General features: G+C 43.9%; 1 protein-coding gene across 1 annotated transcript; it reads left to right on the forward strand.

The window, feature by feature from the left end:
* Positions 1-9,026: 9,026 nt before the first annotated feature.
* LOC128571075 (C-C motif chemokine 8-like) lies at positions 9,027-20,539 on the forward strand. The gene is made up of 4 exons (XM_053570743.1): positions 9,027-9,112; positions 18,763-18,839; positions 19,455-19,572; positions 19,999-20,539. Exons 1-4 carry the CDS (start codon positions 9,027-9,029, stop codon positions 20,093-20,095), a joined length of 378 nt encoding a protein of 125 aa, XP_053426718.1. The 3' UTR covers positions 20,096-20,539.
* The last annotated feature ends 5,995 nt before the right edge of the window (positions 20,540-26,534 follow it).

Consider the following 26,534-nt stretch of genomic DNA (forward strand, 5'->3'; position numbering starts at 1 on the left):
TTCCCTCTTTACTATAGAATTTCCCAACCCTGCACTGAGCGTCCACTAGAAGCTACATCTGGACTGTGTTCATGCCTTCTCTATCAATACCTTGCCTTGGGCAGGGAGGGGACCTTTACAGGTCGGCCCTTTTCATACTGCGCTATCCCCTAGAGCTGGTGTGAGGGATGGGAGCCCCCAGCCTCTGCATCACACAGACCGCTCCATTTGCCTTGGGGATCTATTGGCATTTTCTCATAGTTTCATTTGGGGAAAGACCTTGACAGCTAAACTGAGGTTTGAAAACCAGAGCATGCCTAGATCTCCAGGTGTTGCCCAGCTCTGATAACCTCTGAGGCTCAGATCCAACTCCGGGACTCCTGGAGCATTTCATTCACTCAAAGTTCTAACTTATTACCACACTAGGTTGAGCAGGAGCCAGCAAGGTTTAGAGATGTGAAGGTCTTTTCAATTCCTGGTTGGAATCCCAGTCACTTTGAGCCCATGATGGGGATGTTGCCAGAGGCAGAGATAGGAGAAATTTTGAACCTATTTACAATCTGGTGACTCAATTTCCTTTCTTCCTCCCTTTTCTTCGGAAGGCATTTCAGTGCAGAGGAAGTGCAGCCCAGGAGATGACCCAACTCAGAGCACTTCCTGTTCTTAGGCTGGGCACAATTGCACCATCCTTCCTATCCCGCCCCCACCAACCTCGGCAATGAATGGAAAGTATGCCCAGTCCCAGCCCATGGATACTCTTTCACTTCCTGGAAACCTGCCAGGGCTCAGTGCCTACTCTGCAGATTGCTGGTCTCATTTCATCACTCCTGACCATGACTGGGCCAAGGAATTCTCTCTCCCTTCCCTAACTCTTCAACTCCTATAAAATAACAGCTCCTAAGTCTATAAAACTCTGAGACAGAAGCCAGAGGAGTGGAGAGGCCAAAAAATCCTAGAAGCCTCTGGCTTTTGCCCTCATGCATGAAAGAGCCCACGGATCTGCTGTGTCTGGGAAATACATTTCCAGAAGGACCAGATTGGTACAAGGGAGACCTGGGAGTAGAGGCCACCAGACCCAGTCTCTGGGGTCTGTCCAGGACACCAGCTCTGGGAACACAACTATTTCTGATTTTTATACGTATGACTCTGGGATTTTCAAGAGTACATTTTACTTATGAAATCAGGCAGTTATATTTTCTTTGGGGGCAAGATGAAGCTGGAAGAGTGAAGATTGGGACGGAAGCATGGTTTTAGGAAGTGAGGGCCATGGACTTGGCTGCTCTCCGTGTAGACTCAAGACAGACAGGACATCTCCGGCACTGCAGCTCCAGTGCCCAACAGCAGCCTCCTAGAACTCAAGGACTTTAGTCTCTTGTCCAGCAAGGAGCTGGTGGTGAGGCTGGGCATGAGCAAAGTTGGAAGCAGATACACACGGAGAGTGCAAATGTCCAGAGAACCCATACCCTCTCCCGCCCACACCCCGTCCTGCCAGACGTCTCCCACCCAGTCCGATGCAACAGCCTCTGAATTGTTCTCCCTATCTCTGGTCATTCCTGTCTTATCTCACCCTCAATCCCAGAGAAACACCAATTGTCTGTGAATCCAGACCTCAGAGGAACAGCAGGTGGCAATGAACTTAGTGGTCAGGTTACACTTTCCAGTGAGGAAGAGGCTAAGGAGAGCCTACCTTAAAGGACAGAGTAGCCAGTTGTGGTGGCTCACACCTGTAATCCTAGCACTCTGGGAGGCTGAAGTGGGTGGACCACTTGAGTTCAAGAGTCTGAAACCAGCCTCAGAAACAGTGAGACCCCATCTCTACTAAAAGTAGAAAAACTAGCCAGGCGTTGTGGTGAGCGCCTATAGTCCCAGTTACTTGGGAGGCTGAGGCAAGAGGATCGTTTAAGAACTGGAGTTTGAAGTTGCTGTGAGCTAGGTTGACGCCATGGCACCCTACCCAGGGTGACAGAATGAGACTCTGTCTTAGAAAAAGAAAAAAGAAAAAGGATGGAGTGACATCAAAGGTGAGGGCCTGACTGGGTTAGTTTAGGGTGGACAGAAGAATGAGAAGACGCAGAAATCTAGTCGGGCTAGAATTTGCTCCAGGAATAGGAGACATGTTAAGAATTCTTTTTTTTGAGACAGAGTCTTGCCATGTCACCCAGGCTAGAGTGCAGCGGCATCATCCTAGCTCACAGCAACCTCAAACTCCTGGGCTCAAGCAATCCTGCCTCAAGTTCCTGCGTATCTGGACTACAGATGCCTGCCACAGTGCCTTCTTCTCTTTTCTTTTCATTTCTTTTTTTAGTCTTGCTCTTGCTCAGGCTGTTCTGGAACTCTTGACCTCAGGAGACCCTCCCACCTCAGCCTCCCAGGGTGGTAGGATTATAGGCTTGAGCCACTGAGCTCCACCTACAAATTGTAGAATGCAAGCTTAGAGCCATGCTTTGCAGGATCTTCAATGTCAAGATGGTCATCAGGAAACCTGAGTGTGTCTGAGATAGCGGGGCAGGAAGCAGCCTGAGCAGAGGTATGGTTGAAGAAGAGAAAGCTGATGGGGGGTCGGCATGGGCTGTGGAAGCAGGTCTCAGCAATGAGCCAAACCGGAAGCAATGGGGAGTGGGGAGGAGAGGCGGCAGATCACAGCAAGAGTGAGATAGACAGGGGCTTACTGAAGACCTTCGTTCAGTAGACTAGAGTGGGTCAGGAACCTGGGGCCACATTTAGGGACAGACCCACCCTGAGCTCTGAGTTTACTTTCCTCCTCTCTCACTATCCCTCTAAGTCCCCACTACAGAGGTCTGGAATGTGCATTAAAAACAAAACAAAACAACAACAACAAAAACCACAGGGCATCCTCCTTCTGGATGCTTCATAAGATTCCACTGCAGTACATGACCTTGACCAGCTCCTCTTTCTGAAAGAGAAGCTGCTCATATGGAAACCAGCCTCCTCACCAAGAATAAAGATCAATTAGCGGAGCCCATGCCTACCAGCCATGGGGACAGAGGTAACTCCTATACAATGCAAGGCGCTCAGAAGCATGGGGCTGCTTCCGGAAGAGTCCCTAATGCCTTGTGCACTGAGGCATAGTCTACGCTCCTTCTGGCCTCAGTTTCCCTTTGTTACAGGCAGGGAGCGAGAGAGTCTAGCAGATGATTCAGGAGCCATTTTGGCAAACATCCTCTTGTACACTGGCCAGGAAAGAGTTGGACGAGAAAGTATTTCAAACCTGCCCTCCCTTACCAGCCAGAAACCTGGATTACAACGAACCTACTCCCAGCTCAGGCACTGCCTGCCTAGACACAGACTTTTATCAAAGCCCCCACCATACACCCAAAGCTCTGGGAGCAATTAGCCCCCCGACAACATCATTCATCTTCTTTTTTTTTTTTTTTTTTTATGAAAAGACAGTTTATTATTACTAGTTTACTATATAACCTATTAATGAATATACCAGATTGCATTTCCTCAGGTGGCAAATGAGGCACATTTCTCTCCCTGGAGAACCTCAGTATCATCTGTGGAGGATTCGGTTTCTTAGGACGAGTGTGATACTGTCCACAAGGATACCAACAGTGCTGAGTAGTAAAGAACATTTTGCTAAGTTGCTCTATCATGGGTCCTTGTTCAAGGTGTTCACTTTCTTCTGCCAATCTGGTTTTTGGCACTTGATGATGTGTTTCTTCATTATTATACACACGATCTGGTAGAGGAATAGGTTTTGTGTGTTCATATGGAATGTCCACAGAAGGATGGTAGCATACTATTGTCCTGCCATCAGATGTCAAAGCAACTCTACTTTGCAATTATAGTCATCTGGTAGAGAAGAATATGTAGATTTATGACAAACACAACATAAAGCTCCATTTTGGATTGGAAATAAACGTTTCAAGATGGCTCTCTTTGATATCACCCATTTTACTGCTGCTCCAGCCACGGTGTGTCAAGATACTTATGAAAAAAGATGTTCTGAAGAAACACTGGTTTTAAAATCTGCTTCTAGGAAAAACCAATTTTCATCCCTTGACAGTTCCTAACTGTGAGCCACCATCTTGTTTCAGATCATTCATTTTCATGCCAGAACCAGTAATCCTGTGTACCTCCTCTCCTGCCACCAAGATCTCTTCTGCAAACGTCAATCAGGAGTGAACACCAAAATGCCAACCAAGTGAGGAAGTGAGCTGGAATAAAAATGACTAAGATGTTACCACATGTGCTAATACTCAGAAGGCCCTCTAGCTAGGCAAGGCTTGGGCAGAAGGTGGGAAATGGTGACCGCCATGTCTCTTCATGTTTAAAAAGAAAGCCTTCAGCCAACTCCTGTGGCATGAATCTGTTGGTAAACTCCAAGCACTGGAGATGTTGGAGCCTTGGAGAGCCCAGGACCCAAACACCAAAGGGCTGCACATCTTTGCTTATTGAAACTTCAGCTCTCCCCTGAGGCTGTGCCTCCCCATAAACTGGCAGGTGAGCTTGTATAAACGATTTTCCCTCCGGGGGACTCCACTTAGCTTTTGCACTAGGCTGATAGTTTCCAAGTTGGCTGTGAATCAAAATCGCCAGGGTTGCTTCTGAAAACACAGATTTCCTGGCCTTATCCCAAGATTCTGAGTCAGGACATAGGGTTGTGGAAAGCCTCATCAGGTTAATGGTCAGTTCTCCTGGTGCTCCTAAGGTTCAGCCCAGGCCATACTAGCACACTAGATGTTTTCTGAGGGTCCTTGGTGCTCTCACATACAGGCTCTGCCTCCACTGTCTTGAACCTGAAGGGCAGCCTTTGCAATGTATGACCTGCCCAAGTCCAACCTTGGGTTCTGTTCACTCTTAGGTCCTGGCTCATCATAGACCAGCTGTGTGACCTGCTGCAAAACTCATCACCTCTCCTTCTTTTTCCTGTCTTTTTCTACTATCTCTATGATTTTTTTGATCTCTGAACAGATGTGAGATGAAGCTGAAGGATGTCCCCAAAACTTGTGGCTCCCCGGACGTTCTTCTACCTGACCTGGCTACATTCCTTGGAGATCACGTAAGACAGAAAACAGCTTCCATTGCAGGAAACTCATTTCTTTTCCAATGCTAATTAATCCCTGTCCACGGCTAACTTCATGTCCAGGACACAGTCTTGCCATTCACCAGCCCCTGCACAAGTTGTTGTATCTGCTTTAGATAACTGTTTAAGTAAGAAGACACCAAAGAGGAGAGGGAGAGAAAGCAGGGCGGCCACCTCCCGGGGGAACACAGCCAGGCTGCTGGGCCAAACGTGTGCAGGAGGTGGGAAGTCCAGAGTTTCATTTCAGTTTTTAACACCAGGGGTTCTCAAACCCAGATGAAAACCAAGGGAGGGAAATTGCAAAATCAAAGGGACTTTCCGACTGCAATCTTTGAAGATTCAGAATCTCCGACTGCAGAACTCAGGCCTGGGGCCTGTTGGTGTCCCTCAGGCCTGGGGTCTTCCCGGGGCCCATTCCTTCTGGGGCCCTAAGGTTCTGCTCCTCCAGGTCATACGAGGATCCTCAGACCCCATGCTCCCTGCTTCCAGGAGACTCTTTATTTCCTTATCTGTAGCACCAGCATTCCTGAAGGTCTATCTCTGTCATATGTCTTCACTGGGAAGCACGGAGAGAGTGAAGGGAAACCTCCTGTCCTGGGTCTCTGTCCAGCCTCCCCTGACCACTGCATTCTCTTTATCAATATCCATGACAACTAACTTATTAAACACTTGCCATATGCTAACAACTCACTGTTCAATGACCTTTTCCTCTGTCAGCTAGTCTAATTCACGTCCATTTTACCGCTGGGGAAACTGTGGTACAGAGAGCTGCACTCAGTACCCAAGGCATCTGAATCCTGGCAGTCTGGCTCCAAAGTCTCTTATTTAAACCACTACCCTGCCTGTTCTAAGGATTCGTTGCCCTAAATGTCCAAGTCTCAGACTAGACCTGTTTCAAGATAACAATCTTGGGAGAATAAACTAGCGAGGAGAATAGGTATCTCCTGGCCCAGAAATGTCTGACGTATCCCAGAGGGAGCTCTTCCCTAATCCTGCGCCCATGAAGGATATCCATCAAGAAGCACATCACTACTTTTCCTGGCCCTTATGAGGCCTCATTATGTTTTCCAGTGAACCACTCGGGCTGATACTTACACTGAAACCTGTTTGCCTCCTTGGTCTTGCATGTCCCTTCATTGTCTGCACGACACAGTGGGTCTGATGTTACCTAGCTAGGCCACACGACTAGGGGTCCTCATTCCCCTGCACTCTGCTCACTGGCTCTGCTCCCACAGAGCTGACTTTTATTACTGTGCCTGTCGCTCACCTCTAGATGCTCCTCTCCATCAAGACACATCGCTGGAGGGTAAAAACATCCTGAGCTCGTTCTGTCAGGAAGGTCTGACACTGACCTTCCACATGGGCTGGGGGTTTACACAAACTTAATTTCTAATTAAAACTTGACTCTGTGCCTCAGTATTGTATGATGCAATTGGCAAGGGACAGTCCCCACTTTTTTTTAAAGGGCTCAGGTTCCCTCTTGTAAGAGGAAATCCTGAGGTCAGGGATATGTTTCAAGTTTTGTCACTTCTGTATCATTAAAAGATGACATGGTGTTTTTCCTTTTTAATGGAATGAACAAGAAATAGAAGTTCTAAAGTCTCTTATAAATAAATGATAAAAATAATTGAACTCTTAAGCCAAGGAGACTGTCAGACGATTCACAAGATAGAAACATAAACCATTCAACATGGACATAAAAATACCAACCGATACATAAGCATTTAAACAAGCTGATAGTGGAATTTTTCTTTTAATTTATTTTGTAATTGAGGTTATACTTTCCTAACGTTCAGTGATATTAAGTCAGATTTGCATATGTGCACCTCCAGAGTTGCCACCCAGATCATTTGTAGATTTCCAAACCAGGTGAGCCCTGCCAGTCAATATCCCCCAAAGGGAGCACCTAGAATTAATTCCACCACTATACATTAGTTCCGCCTATAATATTTTTATTAACAAAGTGTCATAAGTCTTAAAATAATAATGTATTCATTTTCTATACTGTTGGAATAAATTATCACAAATTAATGGCTTAAACATCCTATACTTCTGAAGATCAGAAGTCAAATATGAGTCTCAGACCAAACAAGGCACTGTCAGGACTGTGTTCCTTCCTAGAGGTTCCTAGGAAAGATTCATTTGTCTGCTTACTCAGGATGTTGGCCGAATTCACTTCCTTTGGGTTACTGGACCAAGAGACTCATTTTCTTGATGTCTGTCATCAAGGGTTTTCCCAGCGTCTAGATGCCTCTGTTCTGTAGCTCATAGCCCCCTCCTGCAAGTCTTCAGCAGAAACAGTGGCTCAAGCACTTCTCCCCCTTTGACTCTCTTCTCTGTCTGATGTAGCTACTAAGGTCTCCACTTTTAAGAACTCGTGTTGCTCTCACCTCATGGGGACAATGGAAGGGTATACATCACACCCCCTGGGAGAAGGGCTCAACTACAACTTGAATTTTACCTAACCAAGACAAGCAATGTAACCTAATCACTTGTACCTTCGTACTAATCTGAAATAAAAATAAAAACTCATATTATTAGATGGCACCCCCCTGAATAATCAAGGGTAATCTTTCCGTGTCAAGGTCTGTTCACCTAATCCCATCCATAAAGACTCTTTTGTCATGGAAGGCAACAGATTCACGGGTTCCAAGGATTAGGGAAAGAGCCATTATTCTGCTTGCCACAAATAATAAATGTTGTCCAGAGTAAAAACTTCTTAGGAAACAATTTGGCAATTTATGTTAACGTTTCACATTTCACATATTGCTATGTATTCATCCCACAGCTACAGAAATAAAGGGCATGAACGAATGTTTTTAAACTGGGATTTTTTTTCATCATAATGTTAATTACAATTATTTTTTAAATGAATACATATATAATATGTATGTCCAACTATAATGAAATGCTTTAATTATGATATATTTACATAATGAAACAGTATAAGGCCACTAAAATTCAAGCAAATGATGACTTAGAAGAGTGAGTGACCCATGCTAAGTGCAAAAAGCTGTAAATATATTGGCTCAGCGCCTGTAGCACAGTGGTTATGGCACCAGCCACATACACCGAGGGTGGCAGGTTCGAACCCGGCCCGGGCCAGGTAAAACAACTGCAACTAAAAAATAGCCAGGCAGCGTGGTGGGCACCTGTAGTCCCAGCTACTTGGGAGGCTGAGGCAAGAGAATCGCTTAAGCCCAGGAGTTGGAGGTTACTGTGACATAGTGAAACTTTGTCTCTAAAAAAAAAAAAATCTGTAAATATAATCATATGTGCATTATTTCCATATATGTGCATTTATATACACGTGTGTTCATATATATCCTCACATATCTTATACACACACATACACACCTGTGTGATACATACATGTATACATACACATATACACATATGTACACACACAGATGGAGAAAGAAGAAAGCAGGAAAGACACAAATGCACAGCCAGATTCCATCTTCCGGCTTTAAACACAGATTTACCCAGAACTAAGAGGTTCCCTGGAACACTAGACAGTTAGTGCTAAAAGTGAGAAAATCCAGGTAAAATCAGAATGAATTAGTACCCTAAATGCAGATAAATTCTGTCCTTTCCTACAAGCAACATGCAGTCATTTAAAAGTCAATAAAAGTCCTCCAAGTGTCTTATTCTCTGTTGGGGAAAATGCCAGATTTAGGGTCTCAGGAACAATTCAGAAGACGTTCTTAGAAATACAGCAAATCCTGGAAATGCTTCAGGTGAGTGAAGGAAGTAGAGCGCCCTCCACCGGGGAAATAAAAACCTTCCGACTTGAGGGCAGATTCTCCAAAAAGCACAGTATTCCCATGGATTGCAGCCGCCACAGGTCAGCGAGAAAACAGATTATGTAGGCTTAGCGCGGTCTCAGAGACTTGAATGAAAAAGGTAATCGAATTAAAAACCACAACGCTAAAAGGGAGCTACCAGGGAGCTGTAAATTGCAGTATCAAGTTCTTACCGAAGGTCTCTCTCGGGAATGGTCCCGGCACGAGGCTGCTGGCGAACGGGCGGCGCGCCGGGGAGAAGGCGCCACCCCGTGGCCATACACGCCAATGAGCGAAGGTGCCTTGAAAGAGATGGCTTGCGTCTTTCCACCAATTCCTGCAACATAAAACACACCAGAGCTTGTTATACTGGCCTAACTACTCTGCAACTGACTTCCTATTATGCTTTCTTATACTAACAGTTTAGAATGAAAATGAACTGTTAATTTTGACACAAAGATAATGAACAAGTTTAGCTCACAATGTTATGGAGCGTAACTCACCATGATAAATCAAGTAGGCTACTTGATCTCAATTCTTTAAAAGCAGTGATATAAACAAAACTGACTATTTCACATGTGATATGGAGCATTTAATTGGTCACTGGCTCCTTTTCAGAGCTTAACAGATAACTAACACAGGGACTGTTAGTCTTTGTAGGCTTAATTGTGATCTTTATTTAAAAATGAAGTAAAAATGTCATTCTAAGTACCAACTAATACCTATGTAGACTGAGGGCTTTATAATAACTTCCCACTTGTCTAAGTTGAGGTGAATAACTTGATGTGACAATCATCAATACTATTCTCGAAGTTTACATGAAAGTCAGTTGCGGGTTTCTTTGTGGATTTTGTTTAAAATGTTATGGAGTACATGAAGTATTATGAAGCCATTTAGACCCACCACTCTGTTCCAAGTTACAATTTTAAAAAATGTTTGTTAAATGAATGGACTATTTGAATGTGACGCATTAGAAATTATTTAGTCTAGTAACATGACACAGTACAGTTGCTTCTATGCAACCCTTAACAGTTATTAAACTGATGTGGGTAATGTGGACATGAGGTAGTGATTAGAGGCATCTGGTAATATGTCCACTTCTTATTCTTCTGTGAACAAGGCAGGGCTGTATCTCCAAGTCATGTTGAAAACAGACAAGCCACGTGATCTACTTCAGTCAATAAAATGTAAACAGAAGTGACTTGTGTTGTTCCAGGCAGAAGCATTTAAGAGCTGGGACAAGAGTCTCTTTCTGCCATAGTCACCAGGGATGTTCCCATGATAATGACTCCAACGGCCTAAGTGAGGTGACAGCAGAGCATAACCCCCACCTCTGCAATTAGTGAGAAAACTATTAGAATCTGGATAAGAGGCAACCCATGTTATGCTGTGCCATGTCCTACCACACTGTTCCATGCAGTACACTTGAAACTAGGGGCATTGGGAAGAGCCTGGTCTGAACAGCCAGACACCTGGGTACTTTGTTTCATGCCTTCTAGGGCATATCTATTCCCCCCTCTCTCTCTCTCTCGCTAAATCAATACAATAGAGATAATAATGTATGCATCTAGGAAATGAGGAGATACAGCAGACAAACTCCATTTCACTCCCATGGCTCTTCAAATGACAAAAGAATGACAGGGGAAGAACAGAGTGAGGCAGTGCATAGAGCCTATACTACAAAGCCAGCCAGGAGCCTGGGATCATGAAATATCCCCCAAATAACCAGGAAGGCAGACCAGGACACTTCCATGCACACCCCAATGGCACTCCCAAAGCCCTGTGAGCAACTGGACAGTGAATTCACTGTCATCATGAAAAGTTAGTTCTTATAACAAAATAGCTCTGTCTGCCTCTTCTCCTCACATCCAGCCCTATGTCCAAGCGTGATTTAAGAGTTTATCTTATCATTCTAACTGAGTTAGTAAGGACAAGGACAGATATCAACAGATAGTTTATTGGGTCTCAGAAGGTTCCCTGTGCCGAGCAAATATCAGGCGTTGAATGGGGACTGGTGCTGCAGGGACTTGAAGCACTGCACTGTGCATTTCCATGCATAGAATCTGTTCATGCTCCATTTGTTAAGACACATCAAGTCATCCCCCTTCAAATCATCTACATTTTAGCTGGACCCACGATTGCCTAACCCAGCTGCATGAACTTACAGAGACAACATTGAAGATTCTGGAGCCTGTATTAGAATGAAGATGCTATGAGGTATCATCAGGGACCCAACAAGGAGCTCCAGTGCATAATTAGGCATGGTGACCCCATCTCTGAGTTCTGGTTTTGGTTCTTTACAAAATTGTCAAAGTGACTTTGGGTAAATCTTCTTCCTAGCCTGTGCCTCAGTTTATATATGTGAGTGATACATTTGAACTAGATTAATGGCCCTCGAATGGTTAAAAATCACCTGGTCTGACTGGGTGCAGTGGCTTATGCCTGTAATCCTAGCACTCAGAGAGGCCAAGGCAGGTGGATTGCTTGAGCTCAGGAATTTGAGACCTGCCTGAGCAACAGCAAGACCTTTGTCTCTACTAAAAATAGAAAAAAAAAAAAAAAACTGGCCAGGAGTTGTGGTGAGTGCCTATACTTTCAGCCACTTGGGAGGTCGAGGATGGAGGATGGCTTGAGTCCAAAAGTTTGAGGTGGATTTGAGCTACACTGATGCCACAGCACTCTAGCCAGAGCAACAGAGTGAGACTCTGTCTCAAAAAAAAAAATAAATAAAAAATCACCTAGTCACCTGGAGCACTTCAAAAACAGGGAATTTGAAACATCATCTCTAAAGATTCTGACTCTGTACTTTTGGGTGAGGTAAGGCCTCCACCCCGTGTATTAATAGCAAGTGCCCATGGCATCCTAGTATCGCAGGCAGATCTGGAGAACAGTGCGGGGAACGGTCACTGAGGTTTCTGGGCAACTCACTGTAGATCTCCACCTGGCTCTTACCCTTGAGACGGAATTTCATGGCAGCTTTTGTCCTGGCGTGCCCCATGCAAGTCCCGGCTTGCCATGAAGTAGCTGTTCAAGGTACAAAAATCATTTCCCCTCTGTAATTCTTTCTCTCATTTGTATAGGGAAAGGGTCGAATAAATTAAGTGTAAATGCCACTTCCAACTCGTCCTACAGTATTGTGCTCTTTAAGAACACGTGGGTCAGAGTTGAGATGTGAAGCAGAGTCCTAACTCCCAGGATGTTCTCATTCCTGAGGACCATGTGGGAATCCAGGGGGAATCCGGGTCTGGTTCCCCGCAGAGTAGCTGTTTACTGTCCTTCACAACAACAACACAGATTGTTGTTTCTGATCTCAAACGCTGCTCCATTAGCCATTGAACCATAGACATTTGTCATAAGTGTTGTATTTGAGACAGTTGTCAAATCTGTTGTGGAAAACTGTTCACTGGGAAGTCAGCAAGGAGAAAAGGTGGAGCGACCCCTTCTCTAGACAACACAGCTGGACACTGGGCAGAACAACGTCTGAACATGCGCATCCTGAAGTTTCATTTTAACCTTTTACTTGTGGATTTCTCAAATTCAGTTTAAAAATAAGGCAAGAGAGGGAAATTGCATAATCAAAGTGTCTTGTCAACTGACCTCTCCAAACTCCCTGCAGAGCAAGAAACTTGGAGCCCTTGGTGTCGATCAACACTGGATCTGACTCCCATTACCTCTGAGTTCCCAGAACATTCTACTCTTCTGGCTCATGGCAGGATCCCAGGACCCCGCATCTCCCCTGTCTATGGGAAACATTTGTTTCTTTTTTTCATCTAAGGCACAAACATTTCCCAACGTTCATCCCTACAACCTGCCTACATCCACCTTACAAGGGTCATCCCTATAACCCACCTACATCCACCTTACAAGGGTTATCCCTATAACCCACCTACATCCACCTTAGTTGACTCCTGAGCACAGCCAGCTCATTGGTCATTTACCATATGCTACTCACTCTTCAAAGCACGTGTTTGGTGTCTGATAATTTAGTATTCATAATAAACCCATTTCCACAAAAGAAATTAAAGAATAGGTAAGAAATCTGAATATAAAGAAGTTAAATAATCCATGCCTTGTCTGACACAAATATTAACCAGTATTTGCAGCATCCACGTCCAGACTTATAACTGTCATGCTATTTCACTTCTCTTAGGGCTCGCAGCAAAGAACACTCCAATTCCTAGCAACCCTTTGCTTCTGGTTTGATCCTTTGCAGATCACCATAGATGAACCAAGTTAAAGAAGAGCTCATGTGTTATTTAATCCTGGAATAGCAACTGTGTCACATAGGCAGTATCACTCCCTATTGCCGGGCCTGTAGCAGACATCACTAATTAATCCCAGAATGATATTAAAACACCCAAGGCAATGCCTCACGGTTTGGCTCTGTTTTCATGACAAAGATTGTCAGTCATCCACCACCAATTCAAACAGCTAACATATGACTGACAGCTATTAGCCATCACTGAACTTGCCAAACCCCATACTTTACAGATGAGGCTAGTGAACTTTAAAATCAAAAACATTTACACATGGTCACATTAGGCAAGTTACTGGCTAGTTAGATAAATCAGGACTAGACCCAAGTTTCTTTCTTTCTTTCTTTTTTTTTTTTTTTTTTTTTTTTTTTGAGACATAGTCTTTGTCGCCCTTAATAGAATGCTGGGCTTCACAGCTCACAGCAACCTCAAACTCTTGAGCTCAAGCAACTCTTGCCTTGCCTCAACCACCAGAGTATTGGGGACTTCAGATGCCTGCCACAACACCCGGCGATTTTTAGAAACAGGGTCTCTCACTCTTGCTCAGGCTGTCTCAAACCTGTGAGCTCAGGCAATCCACCTGCCTTGGCCTCCCAAAGTGCTGGGATTACAGGCATGAGCCACCATGCCTGGCCTAGACCCAAGTTCCTTAGGTCTTAATTCCCTTCATTTTTACTAGCCCATGTTATTCCCCAAAGCTATGATTTTCACAACTATTTCTGTTGTCTGCCTATGGATGTATTTCTCAGATGAAGTCAGCTCAGAGGAGAAACTGGCCAATTCCTGATGGTATTAAGTCAGACAATGACTTTATTCTGAATTAAAAACACAAGACAAACTTGAACCTCCACAAAGATCTGGTGCTACACAATACAGCTGGAAGTTCCCCGAAATGAGTAAAAAATTCCCAGCCTGGAGCAGTGAAAATTCCTTTCTGGCCAGAGGGAACCCTGAGGAGGCTCATGTGTTCCAAATCCTACAAATTCTTTACTATTAAAGTTCATCCAGTATTTATACTAAATGAAAACTTCATATATTCTAAATCAAAAGAAGTTAAAATCGCCTTGATTTAAGAATAAGAACATATTTATCACAGGGAGAAAAGTAAAGGAATTAACATAGACTTTTTAAAAATCCAATAAATTAAAATGTAAGCAAAATAATTCTATGAGGTTTTCTATCATTTACTTTATATTGAAGTATATTTTATACACAGTAAACTGTAGTATATACATGTGTGTTTATATATATCCTCACATATCTTATACACACACATAAACACCCGTGTGATACATACATGTATATATACATGTATATTTTGGAGGGACACAGACATTCACACCACGGCAGAGATGGGTGAATTCTGCCTCTCAGAACTGCAGGCCCTTGTGAAATAGAATGAGATGAGTCTATGTCCTGCGTCAGTTGTCACATTCAGCCTATCCTGGCCCTCTCTGGCCCATTCTTCTTCAATGTACCCCCACTACCATCCTCCCGAGTTCCCGTGCTCCTCTGCAGGGACTGCTGTCAGGCCCTCTCTTCCTCCCTCCATCCTGTGCTAACTTTCTGAATCCATGTCTGCAAACGTGCCACTCTCCTTTGCTATTTCAAAACTTTTATAAGTCCCAATTCCCTGCTGACTCCCTAATCTAAAATTCAAGAGCCCCAACAATCTAGCTGCAACCTGTATTTCTAAAACCCCATCTCCCTGTCTTTTTGGAGTCTATCCAGATGGGATTCCTCCCTCTGGCCCCCTACCCTCCTCTTCCTCCTACGGCAGCCCTGAAGGACCCTATTCTTCCCTCTCCCTTTGCTGTCTGTCACACAACACACATTGTCCTTGAAGACCAGATGTATTGGAGACTCACCTTCTATTAAAAGCCCCGAGTGGACTTGAGCCACTCCACATCTAGTTTCCTCTTATGCCTAGGTTCACTCCTGGGATACTATGTTTGGTTTGAGAGTTAATAAGATGGAGAAAACCTGGGGTTATGGAGAAAAGTTAGAAGTCTGTTGCAAGAGGTCAGGAGAGAGTCTTGGGTAAAGCTAGGTGTGGTGAGAAAAGGGAATAGAGAAGGTTCTAGTGAGTTGAAGGGCCAGTGACAGGAATTAGAACCAAAGGGCTGGAGCATCCTGCCCAAGTCCTGCCAAGTTCCCCCTGAACCTTGGCTTGAGTCCAGACCAGACAAAAAACTTTCCCGGAGAGTGGCCTCATATGCCCCAAAATGCTACTCGCTGCTGTTTTTTCTCCTTCTCAATGTCACCCCATGAAAAATGAGACTAGGTAGTTTAAAATTATGTATAATTTTTCCCTTTGAAAATTACATAAACTGTAATATTAACCTCAGCCAACAGCAGTAGAGATCACACATCCGGCTTGAAAGAGTAGCGATTCCCTGAGGAGTTTCACCCAGACGTCCATGCAAGGACCTTGTAACACCGCAGCCAGGCAGGAGGGAGAATGTTGACATTTTGCCATAAACTTAACTAAGTTCACAGAAAAAAGAAAATATGGACACATCACCAGGATTTTGTATTTTACATTTGAAAATAGAATTTATGGCAGATAAAGTCAAAGCTTTACTATCTTAAATATAATTAAATATTATTGAAGAAATATTGTGCATTAAATTATTAAACAAAGTACTTCTGTTAGGAAATTATAATAAGAATGTCACACTGCACGTGGGGAAGGTTGGAGATAATAAATAAGGTTTTTTTCAGGCTCCATCTCTCAGTCCAGGTAGCATCATGAGCCAAGAAGGTGAAAGAATTTTGCAATTAAAAATTATAAAACATTGCTGAAATAAATTAAAGATAAATAAATGGAAACATGTTCCATATTCATTTATTGAAATGCTAAGTATATTGTTAAGATGTCAACACCAAAAAATAAATAAATAAATAAATAAATAAATAAAGATGTCAACACCACCCAAAGTAATCTACAAATACAAATCCCTATCAAAATACCCATGATATTTTTTGCAAAAAGTATAGAAAAGTCCATTCTACAATTAATTTAGAATGTCAAAGAACCCCCATAGCTCAAACAATCTTGAAAAATATCAAAGCTGGTCTTCTTTCTACTTTCGAAATCTACTACAAACCTGCAATAATCAAAACAGTATGGTACTGGCATAAAAACAGACATATAAACCAATGGAATAGAATAAAGAACCCAGTAATAAAATCTCACATACATGGTCAAAAAATTTGTCAGGGGTACCAAGACTATTTGGTTGTCTTTTCATCAAATGGTGCTGGGAAAACTAGATATCCAAATACAAAAAAAAAATGAAGTTGGACACTTAACACCATATACAAAAATTAATTGCAAACAGATCAAAGACCTAAATACATAGGTCCTAAAGTTATAAAGCTTTGAAAAGAAAACACAGGGAAAAACCTCCATAACTTTGGATTTGGCAGTGATTTCTTGGATGAGACACAAAAAGTACAGAAAACAAAAGAAAAAATGGACCAACGGACTTCATGAAAATGTTAAAAATTTGTGCATCAAAAGACAATATCAACAGAATAAAAAGGCAACCCAAAGAATGAGAGAAAATATTTGCAATTCATATATCTGATAAGTGATTGATATCCAGAATACAGAGGGAACTCCTAAAACTCAACGACAACAACATCAAAAAAACAACCCAATTCAATGGCTCCGCACCTGTGGCTCAAGCGGCTAAGGCACCAGCCACATACATCTGAGCTGGAAGGTTTGAATCCAGCCCAGGCCTCCCAAACAACAATGATGGCAACCAAAAAATAGCTGGGCATTATGGTGGGCGCCTGTAGTCCCAGCTACTTGGGAGGCGGAGGCAAGAGAATTGCTTGAGCTCAGGAGTTTGAGGTTGCTGTGAGCTGTAATGCTACAGCACTCTACCCAGGGCGACAGCTTGAGGCTCTGTCTCAAACAAAAAAGACTCGATTCAAAAATGGGCTAAGGAATTGAATAGGCTTTTGTCCCAAGATGACATACAAGTAACTAATATGTTGATTCGTTCAACATCACTAATCACTAGAGAAATGAAAATCAAAACTACAATGAGATAGCACTTCACATCCATTTGGGGGACCACTACCAAAACCAAAAACTAACAGGTGTTGGAAGGAATATGGAGAGATTCGAATGCTCATGCTTTGTTGGTGGGAATGTAAGATGGGGTAGCCACTGTGGAAAACAGTATGGTAGTTCCTCAAAATATAAAGAATAGAATTACCGTATGATGCAGGGCAGCAATTTCACTTCTGGATATATAATCAAAAAATTAAAAACAAGTCTTCAAAATCATAGAGACAGATGGTAGGAGGTGGTAGCTGGGAGCTGGGGGGAAGGGGAAGTGAGGTTTAATTTGCATAAAGTTTCAGCTTACAAGATGAAAAGAGTTATGGAGATGGGTTACACAACAATATGAATGTACTTAATGCTGCTGAACTGTACACTTAAGAAGATTATGATGGTAAACTTTATATTACATGTGTTTCACAATGATTAAAAACACAATTAATTTAAAAAAACAAGAAATGAGCTATGAAACCACCAAAAGACATGGAGAAACCTTAAATACATACTGCTTGGTGAAAGAAGCCAGTCTGAAAAGGCTGCAGACTGTTTGATTCCAACGACATTGACAGCATTTGGGAAAAGACAAAACAGAGAGAGAGTTCAGAGATCAGTGGTAGCCAGCCAGAGACCTGCTGGGGAAGGACACAGAGAGAGTTAGAGATCAGTGGTAGCCAGCCAGAGATCTGCTGGGGGGGGGAGGGTAAAGGATGACAAGAAGACTGCAGGAGATTCTGGGAGTGCAGAACTTCTGTATGATGATACTGTGATGATGGACACGTGCGGGGAGGGGAGTAGGTGTGGCTGGTGGTGATCAAAGCTGGCTCCTCCTCTCCTTGCCCCACCTGTCCCTGTATGTGAAAAATGGGAGTTGGGAGGTCTTTTGCAAAAGACCCCCTTTCACCTCAATCTGCATGAAATATTGGCTTCTCCATAGAATTGCACTTGGAAAGACGGTTGAGTGTGTAAATGTTTGGGAACCAGAATATTATAATACCAGCACTCTCTGTCCAGTTCCTGCTCCACGGCATGAAGATCCCAGAGCGCTGAGACTTGAGGATGCCCCAGTGCAGTAAGGCTTTCCAGGTTCTGTGGAGCCACCTGTCTGGGTTATAAAGGAGCCTGTCCGGCTGAGAACCCCAGGGACCCAAGTGTGATGGAGAGAGCACAGTCAAAGCCTTAGAACTTGACCATCCCTGGCCTCCTGGCACCCGCAGAGCGGCAGGCCCTAGGATGACTTCACTCCACTGTGACTTCAGCTTCCCTTTTTCCTTTCCTACCAACTTATTTATTTTCCATTTCAAAGAAATCAGAGCCCTTCATAGTCCAGTGAGGTCACTTCCTACACTCATCTGGACACAACCACATTCCCTTCCGCCTTTTCTCCAAGAAGTCTGAGCCAAAGATAGAAAGCGCACTGCTTCCTCTTCATCTCTGGAAATCACCTCAGGGTCTGGTGCCTTATCAGCACATTCAGGGTCTTATTTCATCCTTCCTTGACTGTGAGCTTGCGCGGCACCTATAATAGGCAGGCAGAGTTGCTAGAGAGCAAAGAGGCTGAGACAGACAAAGAAACCTCCAGTTCTCAGGCTGAAGCCTGCCCCCACCCTGCAGCAGGAAGGTCTCTGCAGCCCTCCTGGGTCTGCTGCTGGCAGCAGCCACTTTTACCCCCCAGGGGCTCGCTGAGCCAGGTGAGGCCCCTCCTTCCCTAAGGGTCAGCACTGTAACTACCACTGGTTCTAGCAGCCCAGCGAGAGTCACCCCCAGACTGGCTGCAGAGTCTGCATTGCACAAGTGGAGACGGGAGACCAAGAGAGTTATTAAGAAGAGTCACTATGTCAGCTATTCAGAGACAGAGCCCCTGCCACCAGGCCCCAGGAGCTCCTGACCCTGGCTTTGGGAAGAGATTCAGGGCAGCCACTGCGGCAAAAACTCTCTCATCGCTGGGGGAAGTGGAGGTCATCTCGCTGTGTATTAAGCAGTAGTGGAGAGGAAGGAGGTACTGCTTAAAGTTTCAAGTGTCAGTTGTGATCCAGTGTAGCTTCCAGAATAGCAGCTGTGTCAGGGGAATAAGGCCTCAGGGGAATCTCAGCATATGACATAGGTTGTCTCTAAAGCTCATGACGGGCCTCCTAGTTCAACAGATGAAACTGATGCACAGTGACGTTTTATCTCTGGGATCCAGACTGGGACGGTAAACTTGGGATGGTGATATCTAGGTCTTCACCTACCCTCTCCTCCTCCTCTTACAAATGCATATTTACAATGCACCCTGACTGCCTCGTTCTTTGGAAAATTTCTTTCAGATTCTGTTTCCATTCCAATCACCTGCTGCTTTAATACAGTTAAGAGGAAGATCTCCATCCAGAGGCTGGAGAGCTACACAAGAATCACCAGCACCAAGTGTCCCCAGGAAGCTGTGATGTGAGTGGATGACCCTGGCAACCCAGCCCCTATCCCCCAGTCAAAAGTTCTGAGGGGCAAGGGAGAGAGGTCAGGGTTCACATCCAGTGAGTCAGAGGAGAGGATACACTATCGATCCCGTGGGCCCCCCATCCCCAAAGAGAAACTGAGCCCAGGAGAAGGGGTCCATCATCACTCCAGGCTGCCCTTCTAAGTGTTTGGTGAGATTGTCCCAGTATCTTTAGCCAGAGCCTGGACTGATTCACCTGAACAGCAGGAGCAGAGCTTCCTCCTGGGGCCTCTTTCTGCCAGCCTCGACCTCCCTCCTTTCCTGGACCCAGGCCCTGCACCGAGGGAGCGAGAGCTGATCAGATGCAGGGGCTAAGAGGCCATGCTCCTGGGTGGAACCCTCAAGGTCCTCGTCTCACTGTGCCCCTCTGTCCACAGCTTCGAGACCAAACTGGGCAAGGCAGTCTGTGCTGACCCCACGGAGAAGTGGGTCCAGGATTCCATAAAGCGTCTGGACCAAACGTCTAAAACATGAAGCCTTGAACCTTCATACCAGGACTGAGAGATGGAACCTGAAGAAAACCTTATTTATTATCTCCAACTTTCCCCATGTGCAGTGTGACGTTCTTATTATAATTTCCTAACAGAAGTACTTTGTTTAATAATTTAATGCACAATATTTCTTCAATAATATTTAATTATATTTAAGATAGTGATGCTTTGATTGTATCTGCCATAAATTCTATTTTCAAATGTAAAATACGAAATCCTGGTGATGTGTTCATATTTTCTTTTTTCTGTGAGCTCAGTTAAGTTCATGGCAAAATGTCATCATTCTCCCTCCTGCCTGGCTGCGGTGTTACAAGGTCCTTACATGGATCGTCTGGGTGAAACTCCTCAGGGAATCGCTGCTCTTCCAAGCCAAATGTGTGATTTCTACTGCTGTTGCTGAGGTTAATATTACAGTTTATGATTATGTAATTTTCAAAGGGAAAAAATATACATAATTTTAAACTACCTAGTTTCACTTTTCATGGGGTGAAATGAGGGAGGGAGGGAGAAAATGACAGCAGCGAGTAGCATTTTGGGGCATATGAGGCCACTCTCCAGGAATGTCTTTTGTCTGGTCTGGACTCAAGCCAAGGTTCAGGGGGAACTTGGCGGGACCTGGGCAGAATGCTCCAGCCCTTTGGCTCTAGTTCCTAACTGTCACTGGCCCTTCAACGCACTAGAACCTTCTCTATTCCCTTTTCTCACCACACCTATCTTTACCCAAGACTCTCTCCTGACCTCTTATAATAGTCTTCAAACTTTTCTCCATAACCCCAGGTTTTTCTCCATCTTATTAACTCTCGAACCCAAAATAATATCCCAGGAGTGAACCTGGGCACCCAAGTGAACTGACTCAAGTCCACTCGGGGCTTTTAATAGAAGGTGAGTCTCCAATACATCTGGTCTTCAAGGACAATGTGTGTTGTGTGACAGACAGCAAAGGGAGAGGGAAGAATAGGGTCCTTCAGGGCTGCCGTAGGAGGAAGAGGAGGGTGGGGGGCCAGAGGGAGGAATCTCATCTGGATAGACTTCAAAAAGACAGGGAGCTGGAGTTTTAGAAACACAGGTTGTAGCTGGATTGTTGGGGCTCTTGAATTTCAGATTAGGAAGTCAGCAGGGAATGGGGACTATAAAAGTTTTGAAATAGCAAAGGAGAGTGGCACGTTTGCAGACATGGATTCAGAAAGTTAGCACAGGATGGAGGGAAAAAGAGAGGGCCTGACAGCAGTCCCTGCAGAGGAGCATGGGAACTCGGGAGGATGGCAGTGGGGGTAAATTTAGGAAAAATGTGCCAGACAGGGCCAGGATAGGCTGAATGTGACAAATGACGCAGGACGTAGACCCATCTCATTCTATTTCACAAGGGCCTACAGTTCTGAGACGCAGAATTCACCCATCTCTGCCGTGGTATGAATGTCCGTGTCCCTCCAAAATACATGCTGAAACCTAATCCCCATTGTGGCATTATTAAGAGGTGGGGCCAAGAGGAGGCAGATGGGATTGGTGCCCTTATAAAAGAAAAAAAAAAAGAAAAAGGCTCAGCACCTGTAGCTCAGCGGCTAGGGCACCAGCCACATACACCAGCGCTGGTGGGTTCAAACCCAGCCTGGGCCAACTAAACAATGACAACTGCAATGAAAAAATAGCCAGGCATTGTGGCAGGCACCTGTAGTCCCAGTTACTTGGGAAGCTAAGGCAAGAGAATCACTTTAGCCCAAGAGTTGGAAGTTGCTGTGAGTTGTGACGCCATGGCACTCTACCGAGGGCTACATAGTGAGACTCTGTCTCAAAGAAAAAAAGAGGTTTTGAGGAGGCCTGCCCTGCTTTTCTATCATAGGAAGACACATAGAAGGCACCAAATATGAGGAAAGGGCCCTCACCAGCCACCGAATCTGCTGGTTTGGTAATCTGCCCAGCCTCTGAATTCTGAGCATTTAAGTTTCTCTTGTTTAGGAATTACCCAGTCTAAAGTTTTTGTTACAGCAACCCCAAATGTTTAAGACAATCTTCATAACTATACCCCCAGCCCAATCCCAAGAGCTTCCAAGCATCCATTTAAAGGCCTGGGACAGCCTCTTCTTTATAGCCTCTTCAAGTCAAGGTTGCCCTGTACTTCATGAGCCCTGTTGGCTCCTCTTTCCAACGCGTGACCCACCATATGGAGGCACGCGAACCAGACCCCTCACCAAGTTAAGGAGGTTCATCACCCCATTGAACCAATATTGCAAGGCCTGTTGTTAATCATGTGTGGGGATGCCACAATTTCAGTATACATGGAAGGGCAGAGGACTTTGCTTCCGATTCCAAAACTGACCCTAACTCTCTACATCAGTGGTTCTCAACCTTCCTAATGCCGCAGCCCTTTAATACAGTTCCTGTGGGTCGTACAGGTTGAGAACCGCAGGTTGAGAACCGCAGCTCTACATCATCACTTAGGGTGAGACAATTTTTCTCTCTGGTATTCAGATACCCCATCCAAAAGTGGAGATCATACTATGTCACAGGTCAGAAGTGAGGGAACCTGGCAGATGGCCTCACAAGTCCCTAGTCCCTCCAGCTGCAGAACTGTATCTTTTAGAAACATGGCTATATTTGCCAGCTGGTGTAAGGGGAGTGGTAAAGTGCCTGGAATGGAAACCACAGAGACAGTCAGGGCCCAGCTAACTGGGAAAGTACATCCAAGTCAGATGCCACCTGTCTGGAGACAAGTTTTCTATTCAAGTTCAAAGAAACACACCCACAGCCCCAGGAGCTAGCTGGGTAAGAAGCATCTCCCATACCTGTCCATAAAAGGGCTCCAGCCAATTCTAACCTCTTTTCCTGCAGCTTCAGGGCCACGCTGCACCAGAGATGTGGATCCTTGATGAACCTCTAGACCATGAATCTCAAATTCCAAAGACATGCAGACCCACCCCAAAGTGACACCAGGTCACAGGAAAAGATTCAATCCATTTGTTTTCCCCAAACTTGACCCAGCTTCACTCTGGGATCATGTCATATTTCAAAGCACAGTAAGTTTTGTTCAATAATATTAAATGTTATATGATTTAAGTAATACCTCATTTTTCTATGTGACTGATGGCTCTTGTTTTATATCCATGAGCCCCAACTCGTTACCTCGCAGACGGCGGTAAGGACTGGGATGTCACCCTGAGCTGACTCACCTCCTTTTCGGCTGACCTCAATTGCACTCTAAATGTTTGCCGCAGGGCTTCAACTCCTGGACCCTCTTGGCGTCTGCCGGCTGAGTCTCCTCCCTTCTTGCTTTCTGCCCACGGGCTCTTTGTGGGTGCCATCTCACTCAGGAGTGGCTCAGCCTACCCACTTGCCCCAGACCCTGAAGTGTGGGGGAGTGGACACTCTGGGTGACAACCTATCTCCAGCACAGGGTGGAAGCAGCTGTACAAATGCTTCTGTCACACTTCCTGCCAGTTTTTGATTCTGGAAATCATTCTTCAGGCTTCCTAGGCTGTCCCGGGAAAGTAAGTTCTCATCTCCTGCAACTAGACCTTGATAATGCAACTCGTGTTGACTTCTCTCCCTTCTCCATCTCACTCTGCTGCCTCCACAGTCCTGATTCCTGAGGTCCCTTTCCATACAAACCATCTGCATATCAGTCCCTGCCTCAGTCTCTGTTTTATTGATCCGTTGTATTATATAGTCAGTATTTATCCCCCTTCCCTTTGGTCCATGCCTACTGGAAAGTTTCCTGAGGCCAGGGCCAGAGACTCAGAAGGGTACTTGGTTGGTGTGTTTTCCAGGGATGGGGCTGAGATCAGGACTGGAGACTTACCTAGCATGTTCTTTGGAGCCAGGGCTGGGGTCAAGATGGAGGACTCAAGCAGCATGCTTGGTAGTGCTGGGCGAAGAGAGCGGTCTGCAGTCAGGGCCAACAGAGCTGGGACCGAAATGGCCACATAGCTAGAAGAATGCTGTCATAGAGACAGACCGAGTAAGTAGGTAAATGCATCAAAGATAATGAAGGGCAAGTCATAGAAAAATATGCAAAGTTGGACGGCTAGATAAAACCCTGGGATGCTGGCCTGGAATTGGAAGTATTGGTGTGAACTCATGCTTTGAAAGATAGATAGATACAGAAGGAAGGAAGAGAGGGAGAAAGGAAGGGAGGAAGGAAGGGTATGAGGAGAGCCAGAGAAACACACACACATTCACATCCTGGTTAGGTTCATTGAGAAAGCCTAGAAACAATGACGTATGACTAGCCACGTGCACAGCAGTGCCCAGTTTATAAATACCACTCTCCATTAAAGAAATAAGAGTCTTGCAACGGGACTAACATTTCTTAGTTTCAATAGTTCATTTTCAGAAAACAAACGTTTTGCATTCGTGTTTCTCTTCATTGTATGTTTATTTTGCTTTCTCAATTTCTTCTTTGATTTTTCGCCTCCACATTTTGAATTTTCTTTTCTTTTTCTAATCCTTGAGATGAATACTCAGATGACCGATTTTAAGGTTTTCTTTTTAACACATGCATTTAATTTCGTGAGTCTTTTAAATACATATTTTGCTGTATTCTATAAATGTAAATATGACACATTTTATCTAATTATTTCAAAATGTATTCTCATTTCTATTGTGAATTTTTGCAGAGTCTATGGGTGATTTAGGAGACCATGGTTAAATTTTCAAGCTTTGGGGTATTAAAAAAAGTAATATTTTTGTTACTGGTGTTAATTTAATTCCACAGTGGTTAAAGAACACATTCTATATGGTTTTAAACCTTTTGTATTTGTTGAGACTTGCTTTGCAGTCCAACAGATAGTCAATTTAATAAATATTTTCTGTGTGCTTGAAAAATTTATAGAACTAATACATGAATTTCTCCAGCTCACGGGAATTAAGCTACTCCACAAACATTAGTTGACTTCCTACATATTAATGCCAAAAATTTGGGAAGTCAAATCTTTAAAATTTTATTTATTATAGCATCAAAAATGTAAAAGGTGTAACAATGAATTTAATGGAGGAATTCTTTTTTTTTTTTTTTTTTTTTTTTTTGAGACAGAGTTTCACTATATCACCCTTGGCAGAGTGCCGTGGCGTTACAGCTCACAGCAACCTCAAATTCTTTGGGTTTAAACGATTCTCTTGCCTCAGCCTCCCAAGTAACTAGGACTACAGGAGAAAAACTCAGTTCAATTCGAGATGGGGAGAGAGAAATAGAGAGAGGGGGAAGGGGGGGATTAATGTGCTTCAACCTAATGGGCACAATGTAAGGGTACACGGCACACCTCCCGGGTGTGGGACACAACTACAACAGGGACTCTCCCTAAAAATAGCAAACATTGTAACCTAATTGTTTGTACTCTCACATTAATCTGAAATAAACTAACTTCTTCCCTACCCCAAACCATAGACAAAAAAATTAAACTAAACGATACTATAGACAAAAATTAATTTTAAATGGATCATAGAAAACACCCAGGAGAAAACATAAAAGAATACCTCTGTAGCCTGGGGTAGAAAGTTGCTTTTTAAACAAAACATAGAACATATAACCATAAAAGAAAAACTGTGCATAAACTAGACTTTATCAACATTGAAAATAACTATTCATCAAAGATACTGTGAAGAAAGTAAAAAGACAGGGAGAAAATATATCATATTACATGTGAAATACCTTAAGCCAGACTATACAAAGCATTCTTACATATTAATGTAATAAAAGAAAAGCAGCCCAATGAAAAATAAGAGAATCGCTGAAGCCCAAGAGCTGGAGGTTGCTGTGAGCTGTGACGCCACGGCACTCTACTGAGGGTGACATAGAGACACTGTATCTCAAAAATAAAAAAAAAAGGCTTAAAAATGTGAACAGCCATTTCACAAAAGAAAATATCCAAACCACCACTAAACATATAAAAATGAGATCACTGTGACAAGTAATCAGGAAAATACAATTGAATACAAAATAATATACTACAACAAACCCACTAAAAATGGGTAGAATAGAAAAGATTGATAATACCAAATATTGGCGGTGGGGATGAAGAGTAGAGGGAGTGAAGACCTAATCCACTGGGGAAAAGTCTGGGAAACCATTTCACAGTTTGTCATAAAACTAAACATACCCTGGGAGATGCCTCTGGCTCAAAGGAGTAGGGCGCCGGCCCCATAACAGGTTCAAACCCGGCCCCAGCCAAAAACTGAAAAAAAAAACAACAAAAAAAAAAAAAACTAGACATATGCTTATCTAATGACTCAGAAATGCTACTCCTACATAAATATTTAAGACAAATGAGTCCATATATGCACAAAAAGATTTGAATGTGAATGTTCATAGCCATCTCGATTCAAAATAACTCAAAACTGGAAGCATCCTAAAGGTCAGGGAATGGATAAATAAACTGTGGTAAAGGGTTGTAATAACTGCCAAACCCTAGCTTCCCCTCGTAAGAACTCCC

The sequence above is a fragment of the Nycticebus coucang genome, chromosome 18, assembly GCF_027406575.1.
Source record: "Nycticebus coucang isolate mNycCou1 chromosome 18, mNycCou1.pri, whole genome shotgun sequence".
Lineage (NCBI taxonomy): Eukaryota > Metazoa > Chordata > Mammalia > Primates > Lorisidae > Nycticebus > Nycticebus coucang.

What these genes read in the sequence shown, in the direction of transcription:
- LOC128571075 (XM_053570743.1), top strand. Translation starts at nt 9,027, where the DNA reads ATGGTCCCGGCACGAGGCTGCTGGCGAACGGGCGGCGCGCCGGGGAGA. An exon ending in CCAGGGGCTCGCTGAGCCAG is followed by an intron (nt 18,840 to 19,454) that starts GTGAGGCCCCTC and finishes AATTTCTTTCAG; the next exon opens with ATTCTGTTTCCATTCCAATC. An exon ending in TGTCCCCAGGAAGCTGTGAT is followed by an intron (nt 19,573 to 19,998) that starts GTGAGTGGATGA and finishes CTCTGTCCACAG; the next exon opens with CTTCGAGACCAAACTGGGCA.